General features: G+C 38.2%; 1 protein-coding gene across 5 annotated transcripts in view; it reads left to right on the top strand.

The window, feature by feature from the left end:
* LOC149785918 (uncharacterized) overlaps positions 1 to 4611 on the top strand; it is a 173485-nt gene extending 168874 nt beyond the window's left edge. For all 5 annotated transcript variants that reach the window (XM_089976152.1, XM_089976148.1, XM_089976149.1 and 2 more), the window contains one exon: positions 1304 to 4611. In XM_089976152.1, coding sequence (XP_089832278.1) covers positions 1304 to 1709 — 406 coding nt within the window. In that variant the 3' untranslated portion in view covers positions 1710 to 4611. The remainder of the gene's footprint in view (positions 1 to 1303) is intronic.
* Positions 4612 to 15480: the final 10869 nt, after the last annotated feature.

The raw sequence follows: 15480 nt of genomic DNA, 5'->3' as shown, positions 1-15480 counted from the left end.
CCACTGTATGAAATGGATTGAAAAATTTGGTTAGAAAAGTGGACAATATTTCATTCAGGATCACTGTAGTCTTAATTTATGTATGGTAATATTTACATTGACTACTGGAGACTACTCAGAGCTACACAGAGGTAAGCTATGTAATCATTGGTTACACTCTGGTTGGATTATGCCATGGCAGAGGTGTCAAAGCATAGCATTCTGTGGAATTCTTGTTGAGGATAGATATGACAGAAAATGCCTTAATAACCATGATCATTATATTATCATTTATTAATAATTTATTAGCCCTTGATATGTTTAGATGTAGATTTATCTTGCTTTTACTCCAGTAATTTTGTCTACATTTTTGCCCAAAGAATTGTGAAAATACATTTAATAGCTAACAGTGAGATCACATGTTTGTGATTGATACCACTAAATCAAGCTTCTGTAACAGAGGAAAGGGAGTTTTTGATAAAATGATACAGAAGCGTATGCAAACACAATGCTAATACAAGATCAGTGTTGATACGTATGCATTGAAGAATGTGTGAACAAGAGTATCCGATAGTATGATCCACAATTAAATGACTCTCTGAAAAGCAGTTGATCAAAATATGTTGACATACAGGATCAGGGTGTTCAAGCTCAACATTATGGTCACCCTGGAATTATGATGATGGTCACATGACATAGCATAAGTGTCTAAAGATGCTGACTTGACTTGAGAGGGATGTGAAAACAAATGTAAATACTTGTCTATAATAATGGATACAATTCACTTTGAAAGTTTGATGATGAACAGTCTTTGGTTTGGATCATGAAAATAAATTGCAGAAGAATTTATCGCCTTAAATATTGTAACCTCTTATAGACCACAGTTTTTAAAAAAAGATATTACTTGCCAAGAATAAAATACAATGTATAAATTAAAATCACCAAATTTTACATGCTTCTAAAAAGTGGCTACTGTACAATATCAATAAAAGCAATAGGGTATATACCCATGCGACATGTTTCTGCTCATATCCTTGACCATAGAGAAGTTAATTTTTGTTGTATTTTAAACTGAATTCATATATTTTGCATATTCTAAACAAATTAAAAGCATACTCAGGGTGCTTACAGATGCTGGTTACACAGAAAGTGTATGTGGGTCACTCTATGGGTCATTCATAATCTACATGTCAAAAAGACATTATTTTCATAATACATTAATTTTCTATTGTTTGTCAGTTTTCCATTTTGCTTAAGTAAATTCTCATTTAAGTTATGAAATTTGCTCAGTTTATCATTTTTTCTTGGTCTTTCTCTTCTTCAGTTGTCCAGATAGTAAAAGATTCCCGCAAATCTCAGAGAAAAGTTTCATATCCTTAATGCAGTCTGTCATTGATTCCTCACTAAAAACTAAAACCAAAGGAGGAAAAAAGCTATCTTCAGAAGAAAGCACATTTATCATGGTTGACTCCAAGGAGTTTGAGAGAGCACTGGGAGAAGAAATTCCAGGGGAAGTTTTAGATAGACTTAGGCATGGAGATGAAGTGATTGCGCATAAGTTGGTTGATACAAGACTTGAGGGAACTCAAGCCTCAGAGAGAAGAGAGAAGAGAATCATTTACTTTCCTAGCGATTGTCGACTTTTCATTTCCATTCCAACAGAAAATGGAAGCTATTGGCATCAGATGGATATGCAGAGAGCCAGTAGGATACGTCGACATTGTAAATAATTGTTCTAATGTCTACAGCAGTTAAAACTTTATGGTTATCAAGTGTATTCAGTAGTATTACAGAGAGGACAGCTTATAACCTTCTTTCATTAAGACACAGAGAAAATGTTTTATCTTATTTACTTAATGTCTTGAATTGACAATGTTGTGATACTTATTTACTTACAGTCATGAACTGATTTACACGCATTCAGGTACAAATTACATGAATTGAGCATTGGTAACTTCAAGCCAGCATTTGACTTTTATGATTGTTACAGGGTGCCCACACTACCAGAAAATTGGAAAAAGTCAGAAGAAATTATAGAATTTTTCCTGATCATGAAAAGTCCTTAATTGTGAATATTACAATCATTACATTATTAATCAGCTGACAGACGAGCTGAAATTACGTTGTTGATGAAATTTAAGCTGGTTTTTGCCATTTGGATTGCTAGTCACACGAGTACACAAATCTTGCAACCTACATGTTCATGAGATCATCGGTAACAAGATGTCAATAACAACCTGTTTCAAATGTAGAAAAAAGGAAACAGCCAGTGTCAGTGATGGTTTTATTGTATAACATGACTACCATTTGACATGTGCTGTCTGCTTGATGAATCTGGCTTTGTCCATGTGAAAGTGACAGGTTTCTGTTAGTTCTCAGAATACATATGTTGGGAATGATGTGAGCTTTCAGGTTTTTATGAAAGGTATGTGACTTTCATTTAATATATTTCATTATTTGCACAGCAACATTAGAAAGGGCTTAATTGTTGATATGACACTTGAAGTCTGATGCCAAGAACATGTAGGTTGTGACATCAGTGTAGTCATTTGACTAGAAGCACAAATGGTCAGTACCAGGTCAAGTTTCATCAATGCTGTAGTTTCGTCTCCTGTCAGAGGATGGAAGACATAATGATTATAATACTTGCAATTTCTAAGAAAATAAATCATTTTCCTATTGATTTCATGCAGGTATGTCTCCATGTAGCAATGTTTAAGTTTGTTAGGCTCACCAGTAATTGGCTGACATGTGCTGCCACAGCATGGTGGTGGAGAATTCAAACTTTTTGATAGGCAATTGGTTCAGACACCAGACCCCAACATAAATGTCCAAGTATGAAAAATAGATTGGGAAGGTTCAGAGGAAGCTCAGATTAGGAAACAGACTGACATTCATTATTGATAGAGTAGTAAGTTAAATTTATAGTCTAAAATGTCGAATCTCTGGTCTGAACTTTGGTGCTAAATAATTACAGTGTGTGGCATAATTTGAAGTACTGGTTTCAAGTCTTAAAAACGGCACATGAAAAATCTGAGATTGTTGTCACTTGTATTATAATTCCAATTTTTATGAATTGAATGCATTTTCTGCATTTTGATTAGATATAAATGGTCACATGATACTGAACAGGAATTTGTTTACACATCAATAAATTCTGCAGACTACTTTTGGTTCCCTCTTTCCATGTCATTTGATGTGAAGTTTTATCTGTATTAACTTATTACACCCTAATAATAAAAACATCATAAACCCACCAACCCACTCCTGTGATTTCCAATCAAAATTTACAAACCACAGATTAAATGGACCATTATTAGTTAAAACAATGTAATTGAACAGACCTTTGTGCACTCCACCACTCATCCCATTTGCCGACAAAGATATGTGGTAGACTTTACAAGTCAGTCTTAAGGAATAATTGCATTTCGCCACGACAATATGTTACAGCAGTGGTTATTAAAGGTCAGGGTCATATGTCAAACAAGGGATCTCACTATTAATGGACACGATTTTGTTTTTGAAAGGTTGAAATGCATAGAAAGTAAAAATATTGTATAAAAACACATGCCATACGCAAGCATAATTTTCCAAAAAAAGGAATATCCTGGTTTAACTGCAGGAATTATTTTTTATATATTAAAATGATGATCATAAATATCACTAGCATGACCTGCAATGACATTACTGTATAAAGGATCGACGAATCTTGGCTAGCCAAAATCGGGTTATATATTCAATTGCAGTCAAGAGGCTAACGAAAGAAACCTATGACCTATAAAAGTGAATGTTTTGTTGATTAAATCTGCTGATCTGATGTTAGAAAGGAAGTAAATTGGAATTATATTAATTCAGTGATCATGGTTGGGCATTTATCGATGTGTAAATTTTAGCTAATCACTTGCAAAGTTAACATAAAAGTCCATTGGACTTTATTTACTTTGTGAGTGATTCGGTAAAATTTACACATCAATAAATACCCAACTATAATCATTTAAGCCTATATTAAAAGAAGGAATAGTGGCTGAAATTAGTGATATGCAGCAAAATGTATTAAACAAAATGGCAGCATGAAAAGTCCATAATGTGTTAAGCATTGTGATGTTAATCTTTGTGTAAAACTTAACTGGTTTTACAAATATCACCAAGAACAGTTTCAGAACTAATATAACCTAATGACCAATTAAACATTTGTAAATAATTGTGTATACACTTTTAACAAGCACTCGGGTGATCAAATTGGTCAAGCACACTGGTTATCTTGTAATCAGCTCAACCTTTGTATTTTTCCCAAAAAGGGATGGAGACCACATTAGCATAGCATTATGCCAATAGGTTGACTGTGAAATGTTACCCATTTCTCTTTTTAACATGTTATGTTAACAAACATGTATTGAGATATATCTTTGCTTATTAAGATGCAAAACAAACCTTTTTGAGCAAAGAATCATATGAAAATATTGTGCTGCATAGATATGAAAGAGATTTTATTAAAATATTTGAAAGGTGAAAACATATGTAAGTAGTGTAATATTGAGAATTGATACAAAAATGAAAATAAAAATGTTGAAGTGATCTGAAACTTGATTGCATTGACTATTAAAGTAATTTAATAAAGAATATCAGAAATGTGGTGATATCTGTTTTTATTCTTGACAGCATCTTTAGTCTCTCTGCTCAACCCTTTACTCTGCAATGATGCCTTTTGATGCAATCCCCCTTTGCTAAATAATAGTATATTTAATGCTTTTAATGGCAAACCATATTAAGTTACTCAGCAATCTGCAATTAAGTTTCCTCTTTCATAACTATCACTTACATAGGTCATGAGGTACCGAACAACAGGCACTAAGTGCCCATGAAAAGTATGGTTGATGGTGCTGATATTGACTTGAGTATCAGGTTGCCAATCATGAGGCACCACGTGTCATTCAGAACATGGGCTGCCAGGTGCCAACCACCGTTTGACATATGCCAGTTATGAAACATGGACCTTTGGACCAAGTACTGAGCTTAAACCACCAGGCTAAAGGAAGGCTTCAGTTAAGTAAACACTTGTCATCTATGCTTTATTTCAGTCAATATGGGAATGGACTGGAAAATTTTTTGGTGATGAATAATCTGGCTAATATCCTTTTTTTTTAATTTTTTCCAACATGTGGAGAGGCAGTTGTCTCCTCTTCCCTTTAACAGAGACCTAATGAGGAACCTCTTATCAAGAACTCTCCTTCTTTAAGAAGCAAGATGAAATGAAATAGTCCTTCTTTGCCAAGAGAGTGAAGACAGGTTGATGAGCTTCACGTTTTAGTGGCTGCAGTTGAGACGTGAGAAGAATCCATTACATCTGGTCCTTCTCGTCAGTTGGGTTCACCTTGATCCCAACTAATGAGTCAGATGATGGAAGAAAAAGAGACATGAACGTTTGACAGGCAAGCCGATAAATAAAGTTTAACGCCTACTTCCCCCAGATTTATGCCACAGGTTTTTAGGATCTTCAAAGAATAATATTCTCTCCAATTTGGAGAAGCTTTCTGGGATACAGCCCAAGTATGACCACCTATTTCTCCTTCAGTCGCAGATAGTACAGGAGCTAAGAAATTGTCTAAAGGCCAAGAAAGGACCAGACAATAAAACGTGTGATCTCCCCCTCTTCCATGATTATTTGCTTTGGCCTATATCTCGTTCAGTGGCTGCAGGGTCTATTAATTCTCTTGGTCCTGTAAGCCCCCCTCATTTATATTAGGGTGCCTCTCAGATGGGATGTCAGCGAGTATCTGGATCCGTCTCCCTGCCAAGGCCTCTTGAGGCATTGAAATTAAACATAAAGACATTGAATACTATAGTCTTGCATGCTGACCTTTTGCAGGAGGAGTCACTGTCTTTCAGAGACTGGCTAGGACATTGAGATATGCACTCTCGATGTATTTAGCACTCTACAGAGGTACTTTATTTCTGGAAGGTGTGGCCTTGGTGGCATATACATTTAGGGGGGTGGGTCACGGCAAAAGCCATGTACGGGCTGCCACTCGAAGAGAAGAGATACTATAAGAATGGCAGTCCCTAACGTTGACCTCTTAGGATTGAAGAAATCAGTAACGCTAGTCTCTGGATGATGGTGAAGAAATGCTCGCATTCTGGAATCTCCATGACTCCTCCTTCTGAGCAATTTAAACGGAGAAGCAATTAAAATCGAAATTAATCTTGGTTTTAATCCCCAGGGTAGGAAGTCTACTTACCACATCTTTCCCAACAAAGACGACATTCACACTTTATCCTGCAAAATTTCCTTCTTTACATTGTCTCAGTAGGTGCCATGTTAAGACTTTTCAGAGGTTTGATCGGACCTCTGACAATGAATTTGTCCTTTCCACAATAAGGGTTGCTAGCAGCTTCTCGTCTAAGACCTTTCACCTCTTTCATGGACCCCCCATTTAGCTCAACTATGCTCAGTTGTTATTGGAGTGAAATATTGTGTACTCACTTTTAGATGGAGACAACCATTTAATGAGGAATACCAACAGACCAATCCACTGGGTTGTCCGCATAGATCTTCATGATGCTTATCTTCATCTCCGCATCTTATTAGTCCACGGGAAATTTCTGTGAGGTTGTCTGGGGCAAAACATTTAATTTCGGGTTCCTCATTTCGGCCTGGTTTCCACATTCAGAACCTTCTCATGCATAAGAGCAGACCATATGTAGTCGATATAGATTGGGTCGGGAATCCGGGCACTTTTTCACATCCGGGCATTTTCAGTGTAATACTACCGTTGAGGTGAAAACGACCGCCATTGTTCTAGTGACTTCAGTAACATGCGGGTGACATTTATAGAATATTTTAAGATATGCTTAAGATTTGCAATTATTATTATAAATGCAGTGTGGATAATGTACATAGGTTGAAAAATACACAACTTTTAGTGCTTATTATTCAAGGTTTAATAGAACAATTAAAGAATAATAATAATGGAAAAATATAAATTATTGAGAATGTTAAAAAATAATTACGATCACAGGTAATACTGACTTAAAATTTCAGATTGTGATATAGTTTAATTAAAGAAAAATAGGTTGGAGTAAAAGTTGTACAATTACTTCAGCAAAATATTTTGTTAAGAAACAAATTAAATAGGTGTAAGATAGTTGCAAACATCAGGCCATGTCATTTCAGGCCATTTTGTTGGGTTATTTACCCAACTATTTGCTGGAAATTTATAAGGACAATCATTAATTTCCATAACTTTTAAGTTTCTGTAAATATCGTGTATTAGCATCGCTATCCAGCGTCTCTTTGTTAACGTAAGACATTGCAAGAGTGGCCAACTGATCTTATGAACCTTGTATTTATATTCGTCATTTTATAAATGAAAAGTGTACAATATACAACCTATATAACAAACACAGCCTTCAAACTGCCTTGACACTAAATGGCGTATATTGTCCTGTTCACATGTACGGGACATGTACACACTACTGCCAGATTACAGAAATAAACAAGATATAGGTAAACTAAAAGAGTTTGCAATATCGAACATAACTAACGCTACCGTGCTGTTACTAAGCAATTGTTTTCACCTCCGCAATATGGCGGAAAGTAGGTCGCTAAGCTTGTGACATCATGCCACCCAACCTTTGGGTTCCCATTATCCAGTACTTTTACGACTAATTGATGCGCAACACCATTAGACGTGCCCTTTTGATGGATCTGTCCCTCTGTTGGGAGATATTAGCTAAGCTAGGCCTAATTCGTACTCACAGGGGTGCCCGCATAATTATTTGTAGGCGGGGTGGGGGACAAACATATAGTGGTCAGTTATTAAGTGTTATGGTTGGCCAAAACATGTTTAGAGGTGAGATCGCCCCGCCCCTTTGTGCTGGTGCCTATCATTGCTCAGGAGAACACGCATCCTACTTCATTGCAAAATTTTGTTTACGTGGGGATACATTTTCTCACTAATCAAAAAACTGTTTACTTCCTGAAAACTTCGCACAAATATATGGTCTCTTAACAATACCGGAGGAGAAGACATCGTTGTTCGCTTATCGTTACATCTCCTGAGAACGGCGGACTGACTTCAACAAGAAATGCTTCATTTGCGGTTCCTCCTGTTCTTCCTTTCCACTCACGCACCAGATCTAGGCAGGTGGGGAGCGAAGCTAACATATAGCCCGGAGGAGTAGTTCTGCAGGGCCTAGATTCTTGGGGGAAAAGCTTTCCTTCACAACAACGATCCATAAATTTGGGCTGTTTTGCTAGCACTTCATGGGACCATCAACTTCAACTGGCATTGAAACTTTCTGCTGACAACAAAGGTATGTTCAATTGACAACCTATCTTTGATAATCAGCTTCGATGAGGCTGGCAATTAAAATAATCCATCAATATATGGTATGTATTTTTCGAAGTAAAATGTGTATACAGGGTGGGGGGTGTTAACCAATTATAAAATACTTGCTTACTAATATGTGTTACACGGTTACACCCTTGCTCTCCGCGCTGATATCCTTTAGTCTCCTACAAGTACAAGAAGGAAGATAATCTGAGCATAGAAAATGGACCTGGATATCAGAATGGAATCATTCTATTATTTTCATAGACTATAGCCTCCACCACGCTGGAAAATTAAGTAATCCGTTTAATAGCTGATATGTGTTTGTCATATTAAAATGTAAAAGAGGGGGTAAAAACTACATGTATAGTATTCAACCATGATTCAGTGAAATGTGAAGTAGGTTTACCCTTAAACATTGTGTGCTTTAATTTGGACAGACATATGGACAGAGAAAGCTGATTGAAAAATGTACATAGCCGAGTTTGTGCAGTGTATGGTGTCAACTCTGGAGAGCAAGGATCAAGTTTTATTGTAACAGGAAGAAATTACGTTTGATTACTTTAAGAGGGTAGATATAACATGAGGTGAAAGGCAATGGTGCACAAGTCAAGGTATTATTCATGTGGTTTCATAACATTGTTCTGTTCGGATTTTCGTGTCCCACCTGTGAGTGCTACAGTGACATATCGAAACTCACTTGCTATATTGTTTGGTGCTGTGTTACATGTCCTCTCAGACATGGAATTAAAAAAAAAAAAACACCCAACCCAGTATGAATAATATAAGACTGAGTAAAATCAGAAATAAATTTGAATGTAGTAAGTCTCAGATTAAATAATAGATCAATTCACATACTTTATTAATTTCTTCTTACTTTTGTACATAAAAATATAAATATTCTTACAAAAGTACAAAATAGTGTGAACAGTGAAGTGGGATACTATTGCGACAATGGGACTTAAATATTAAACTAGGTGAGTTGTACCCTGGCGGCAAGAAAATTTTAACATCGAGTTGTACTCTGGACATTGGCAATAATGTTGCAGGTGGCTGACCTGAATATGCGCTACCTTAGGTAGAGACAAATACAGTAGAGACATAGACATATATAACACATAAATAGATTGATCAACATCAATCTCTCACACCTAAACTATAAAATCGACTAAAAAAACTTAGGCAAGAAAGTAAATGTTTTCCAGGCAAACATAAAATATAAAATCGACTAAAAACATTTTGTAGGCAAGAGCGAAAATCTTTTCGAAGCAATGTAGTGCCCCTGAAAAGGGCTTTTGGGTTTCTTCTTCTTTTGTCTAATGTCTTCTGTCATTTCCTATTCTGACTAGCAGCACTTCTACTATGGCTGTGGTATCCACGACTTCCTGCAACTTTAACATCTTGTCCATATGATTGCTGACCATTTTCTTTGCTTATTCAAGGTTGAATGGCACGAACGATGAACACTGAAGTTTATATACTTCAAGCACGGACGTGACGGAAAACACCCCTTACATTCACTTCACATATTATCTACTATCCACACGGGAAGGAGACAAAACAAACCACAATAGCTACAAACACACACTCTACTATCCACACAGGGGAAGGAGAGAAACCAAACCCCAAATCTACTATCCACACAAACATATGCGAACGCATACAAACGCACACCACACTCTATTATCAACACAGGGGAAGGAGAAAAAATAAAGCCCAAATCTACTATCCACACACAGGAAGGAGAAAAAATAAATCCCAAATATATTATCCACACAACGTTCGCGCACGCATAAAAACACATAACACACAAACGTACGCGAACTCATACAAACATATATCAGCAAAGGAGTGAGTGTTTATAGTCACACTACTCCACATCCACACAAACTGGCAACTTTAATAGTCTCTTTGTTAGAGATCTGGTTAACCCTGAAAAGGGTTGTTTTTTGTGAACTCCAAATGCACCGGTCAGTGATGAAACCTAACAGGCCTAGCCCAACATACACATCTCCTACTCCAGTCTTGCTCCCAATTGACTGTAGCTGCTTGGAGTGCGGAAACAGCTTCAATGGCCTCATCATCCCAAGGTTCAGTTTGCGGGACCATGAAGTCTTCGCCCTTTCTTCTCCTAGGCCAGAACCGGGTATGTTGTTGTTTCGCAACTCCTCCTCCCAATTTATTGTCTGGGGGATCACGACTCTTGGTAGTGGTGGTAGTGGCTATGGTGCAGCTACTAGTTGTGGTGTTGCTAATGGCCGTGGAGTTGTCCTTGCCTCAAACTTCACTTCACACAGAGGCCTTAGCGTCAGGTAAGGTAGGATCGCTCTCTTCGCTTCCTATTCTTCCTTTTTCTTTTTTCCTTTTCCTCCACTTCAATTCTGGCAGCATCGGCTATGGCCTCCATAGTCAGCTCATCTTTAATTCGCCTGAATTTGCATTTTGAGTTCAAAGAATTTCGCTATTCTGCTCATCTTCTCAAAGTTGATACGTCAATGTTGGGTAGCCAGACTGACGTACGCTTTCACTTTATGTGTCTGAAACGCGGAAAACGTCCCTCTGATACCAAAATTCACAAGACTTATATTATAACAAAAACATGGAATGCGTGGACATTCACTCACTTTTTTTTTTACCTACAAACACTAACTACAAACGCAGACTATTTGACAAGCTACGGAAACGAAGTGCTTATAGGCACACTTTTTGACATAAAACAAAGAAACGAAGTGCTTAAAGACACGTCTATTTTTTAAACTACAAATACAAATATTTGGCAATTGGACTAGTATGTCTTCTCCTGAGTATTGGGGATAGCCCAGAAAAGGTCTGTTTTGTGGGTGGGGAGTTATGGTAATCTTTTGACTTCTAAGACTGTGTCCCTGTCTGGCGGCAGGCTTCTTCACGGGATAAGGTCTGCTTCATCAGAAAGAGAAGGAGAACTCTTTCATGTCTACACGGCAGTGGATAAAACCTCTGTCTGGTTCCTGCTGCTGCTGCTGCTCTCTCTCTCTCTCTCTCTCTCTCTCTCTTTATTTCTCCGTCCTTTCTTCTTTCTCCTTCTTGATTTCCTCTCTAAAGACCTCTTCTATCAGGTATTCGGCCACTTTTAGCATCCTAACATTCTCTATCTCTTCAGTCTTGGGTATCAGCTTTTTGTCTGACACGATTCAAATGCACGTAGGCTTTGTTTAGTTTATCTAAATTAGAAGGCATCTTCATAGGTTTACGAGACAATAGTGGATGGTCAGTCTGGAGACTGCCTCACTTTATATGGTTCAAGCGTGGACGCGATAGAAAACATTCCTACGGTTTATGCTGGGTCGGAACGCATTAGAGCTTACCTTAGGGTGAGGGATAAAGAGAAGTTAAAGAGCACGTATAATGATAAAATTGAAAACAAACTACAGACAATTTTCAAAACATTTTTATTTAAACAACAAGGAACCAACAATTAACAATACAAAAAAGAAACTATTTTTGACAAGGTTGACAACGCTGAAAAGTGAAGCCATAATGGTCACAAAACCATTGATATACTTTGTCATCATTTCTAGAAGAGTTACGATCAAAATTAGTCACTAAATGTTCTAAATAATATCCAAGACTGCGTTGATGAAGAAAATACATGCAATATTGTCCACACACCATGGAATCCGTACCTTGTAATTTCACATTATTGAATCGTGTCGTTTGGGCATTTCTTCCCAGAAAGTCAATGATGTCTTCTTCCAAAGGCGGTAATCTATACGAATCAAAATACTCCACACAACCAGTAGACGGCTATTCAGTGGATTACTGGGAGATGAATGTCGTCCGTCTTGACGACATAAGCTTCATGGTCTTGAGGCTTGCGATGGGGCAGTTCATCTTTAGCACACACGGCAGGATTCCAAGAAGCAGTGTAAGAACCATTCAAAGGTAATAAAGTTACCACGTATCTATTTTTTTGTTTAGTTGTTTTTTCATGTTTCTTTCACAGGTAATGATAAGTCATCAATTCAATCCTGACATTATGCTTAAAAATCTCTTGACAAGTCACCTCGTTCCCCCACTCCGAACCGAGAGAGCTTCGATGTACTGGATCTCTAGAGTAACCAAAACAGGAAAGGAATGATCACGCAAGTCTTTATACCACTGATGCAACATTGTTTTTTCTTCTATGAGACAACAAGCGTTCTCCAGATACTCGTCCAAGTTTTCTTCTTGACTCATCACAATACATTTAACGTGTTGAATTTGACTGGGATGATCGTTTTGGCATAACAATCTTTCTTGGTGAATTCTGTAATTTTATCCGCCAGGTGTTTGGCAAAACAGGAGAATAAATGTTGATCTTGTTATGGCCATCTGGACATGACCACAACGTCCTCTTCGTCTATGGCTTTGGGTTCCGCTTCCACGAAATCCTCCCATTCCTTTTCCATAGATTCTTCAACATTCAAAGAGGGATAGCAGTCTTCCATAGCTTCTAAAAGTCAAGAATGACTTCTCTCAAACTGTTAATTTCTATGGTATTATCGAATTCGGCATACAAGATGACATTCACCATGTGGTCTAGTTGTTTGTCAAACTGAAGTTCCACACGACTCTGGTCGGATTTTATAAGGTGGAAATGTCCCTCGTCGCTTCCTTGGTCTGGAGTGAAATCAAAAACTCACAAAGCGTAGCCTCCTGCATACTCCTCGTACGTAATAAAGTGACTGGTGTTGGTACCTAACTGTCCGGTGGCTTCGTACAGGGACAAGTATGATCTCAAGTCATTCTTCTTCTCGTCACTAGAGTCAGGTTCGAAAGGTCAGGTACAGAAGGTCATGCCATCTCGACTGACTCCGATCTGTGTTACGTCATGGTGATGAAAGTTGAAAGGATTTTCATTGTGGTATCCGTTGAAGGCTGAATTGCTCACCATACCAATGATTAAACGTTTGGGTAATTGTCCTTGGAACAGATGATCCTCGTCATGGAATGATGGTTAGCGGGAATGGTATCGGATACTTGACAATCATTCTGCTCAAAGTGTGACTGATGTCGTTTCCCACTTTAGGTAACACTTCCACACGACGCACGTAGAGTTTGGCTTCTTCGACTGAGGTTTTGTAATTGGCATTAGTTGCATCCATCAAATGGAAAGCGGTACTGCTTAGAGATTCAGTCTCTGCCGGACATCCACGCCGTTCAGCAAATACTTCTCTTGCAACCACGTGTCCAAATGCAAGCAATCCATTAGTTCTAAACTCTTGTTGTTTATGACTTTGTTTCGTCGGCCGTTGAATCCCACATTGTGGTCCGGTTCTTTCTCTTTAATCAAGTCGTCGTTGCCATTGAATTTGTCCGCCGTGTCAGGTTTCCATACCACGCAATCATCCGGATGAGTGTTCTTGGCTTCTTTTCTGTACGTCAAGAGATTTTCCAGGTAGGCTTGGTAAGGGTAAGTATCCATGTTGCGACTGACTAGTTTGTTATTCAAGTACAAATCCACTGAGCTGAACAAGGAATTCATAAAATTGTTGACGGGGGCTACTGGCTCGGTGTCTATAGCATTTCCATCCGGATCGAGAACTTTGACTCTCAAATACTAATAGCTGATATTCAGATCGATGTAATCTTCTGGCTGTCCTTTCATTTCATACTCGATGGGTGCTGATCCTAAGTCTTTGACAGAGGAAACGGGATGAAATTCGACCCATTAGGGTTCTTGCATCGTCATCATGGTGGGTGCATGGCAAACAGACCAGTTCCGACTTCGAACAGGTGTAAGACTTTCGGTGCATCTTTTCCTCTCTGTGCTATGTTTAATAATCAAAAACTTCTAAGTTTCGGACAGTTCTTCTTTTCTTAGTCTTTCTAGCTTTATGACTGTGAAGTCCTCTGAATGGGTGTCTTCGTCGTCTCTTTCTGCCTTGTCCTTGCTGGGGCGGCAGGGAAGCACGAATGCCTGACTCGGCAGCGTCCAGAGCATTTATAGAAGTTTCTCATGGACCCAAAATCTCTTTACCCGTTTGCAGCAAGATATTTCTGCCTGCTCTCAAGAAAGCTTCTTTGGGGTTTTGTTTGTCGATGATGACATTTTTAAAAAAAATCTTTGCCGTGCGTCAGTGCGGCATCTTTTAAAGCGTGCAATCATCGCGTCACTATTGGTTTCAAAATGGGGGGCCACCGAACGAAAGGCCGATTTCAACACATCTCCTAATCATTGTCCTCGCTGTCGAGCGACTCCTCGGTACACAGGATAAATGACTTATATTTCGTTAGAGAATCGTTTACGAAAATGGAGTTTCACAGTGACTCTCCCTTTGGGGAATGGACTATTGTCCCATATCTCCTTAATAGCAATGTTGACCGTGTCTAAATACGACTTGCTGGCCGGTAAATAGTGAGGATGTACAAATCCGCGGTGAACATGATAGGTGTTTCCACTATCCTGGTCATTGGTCGTGGTAGAATCCACTTTCTTTGAAAGAAATGACACGTAGTAACGGTACGGAGGTGTGTCCCACATCAGAGTACACAAAGATCAATTTGAGCCCTTCTTTCAGTTCTATCGGGGATCCAAAAGCCTTGTAAAAATCAATATTACTGTTGATCTTCGGGCTCAAATTCTGTGTTACCAACTGTGGATTCGCACCCAAAATTTTAAAAACAATGACCATTAAAACTGATGGCCAACGTTTCTATATCCGAAAATTTCATCATTAGGCGACGAGCCACTTTATGGTACTCAATCTTAACACCTTTTTGGCTCTGTTCAGGGCTTTGCCAAACGCTGCCTCTAACCTGTCAGCAATTATGTCCACCAAATGTTGACCGCTAAAATAATAGCCTGACGCAATTTTCTCACTGTAGATGAATAATGATGGATTGTGCTTTTTTAACTGGATTTTTGATACCTGAAAACGTAATTTTACCAATCTCATTTTGCAATGCGGGGCTCATGATTTCGACATTTAAAGTGTTTTGAGTTTCAGTGATATTTTGAATTTGTATAGGGTGAATCATTTCCACCAAAACCACTTCCCAATGAGTTTCGTGATCCAATTGGAACTGTCACTGGGTAACATTAAGTAAAATTGGCTTTAGTAGTTCATAATTCCAGAGTTCGGCTGTCCGAGGGGTCACTCGAAGTGAGAGGAGTGTCTAAAAGAGGATTGCTGTTGTTGTAGTTGTGACT

This window comes from Sinohyriopsis cumingii, chromosome 12, assembly GCF_028554795.1.
Source record: "Sinohyriopsis cumingii isolate HCF-2022 chromosome 12, ASM2855479v2, whole genome shotgun sequence".
Classification (NCBI taxonomy): Eukaryota; Metazoa; Mollusca; class Bivalvia; order Unionida; family Unionidae; genus Sinohyriopsis; species Sinohyriopsis cumingii.
The sequence above is the reverse complement of the archived record's forward strand: the minus strand, read 5'-3'. Positions and strand labels throughout refer to the sequence as shown.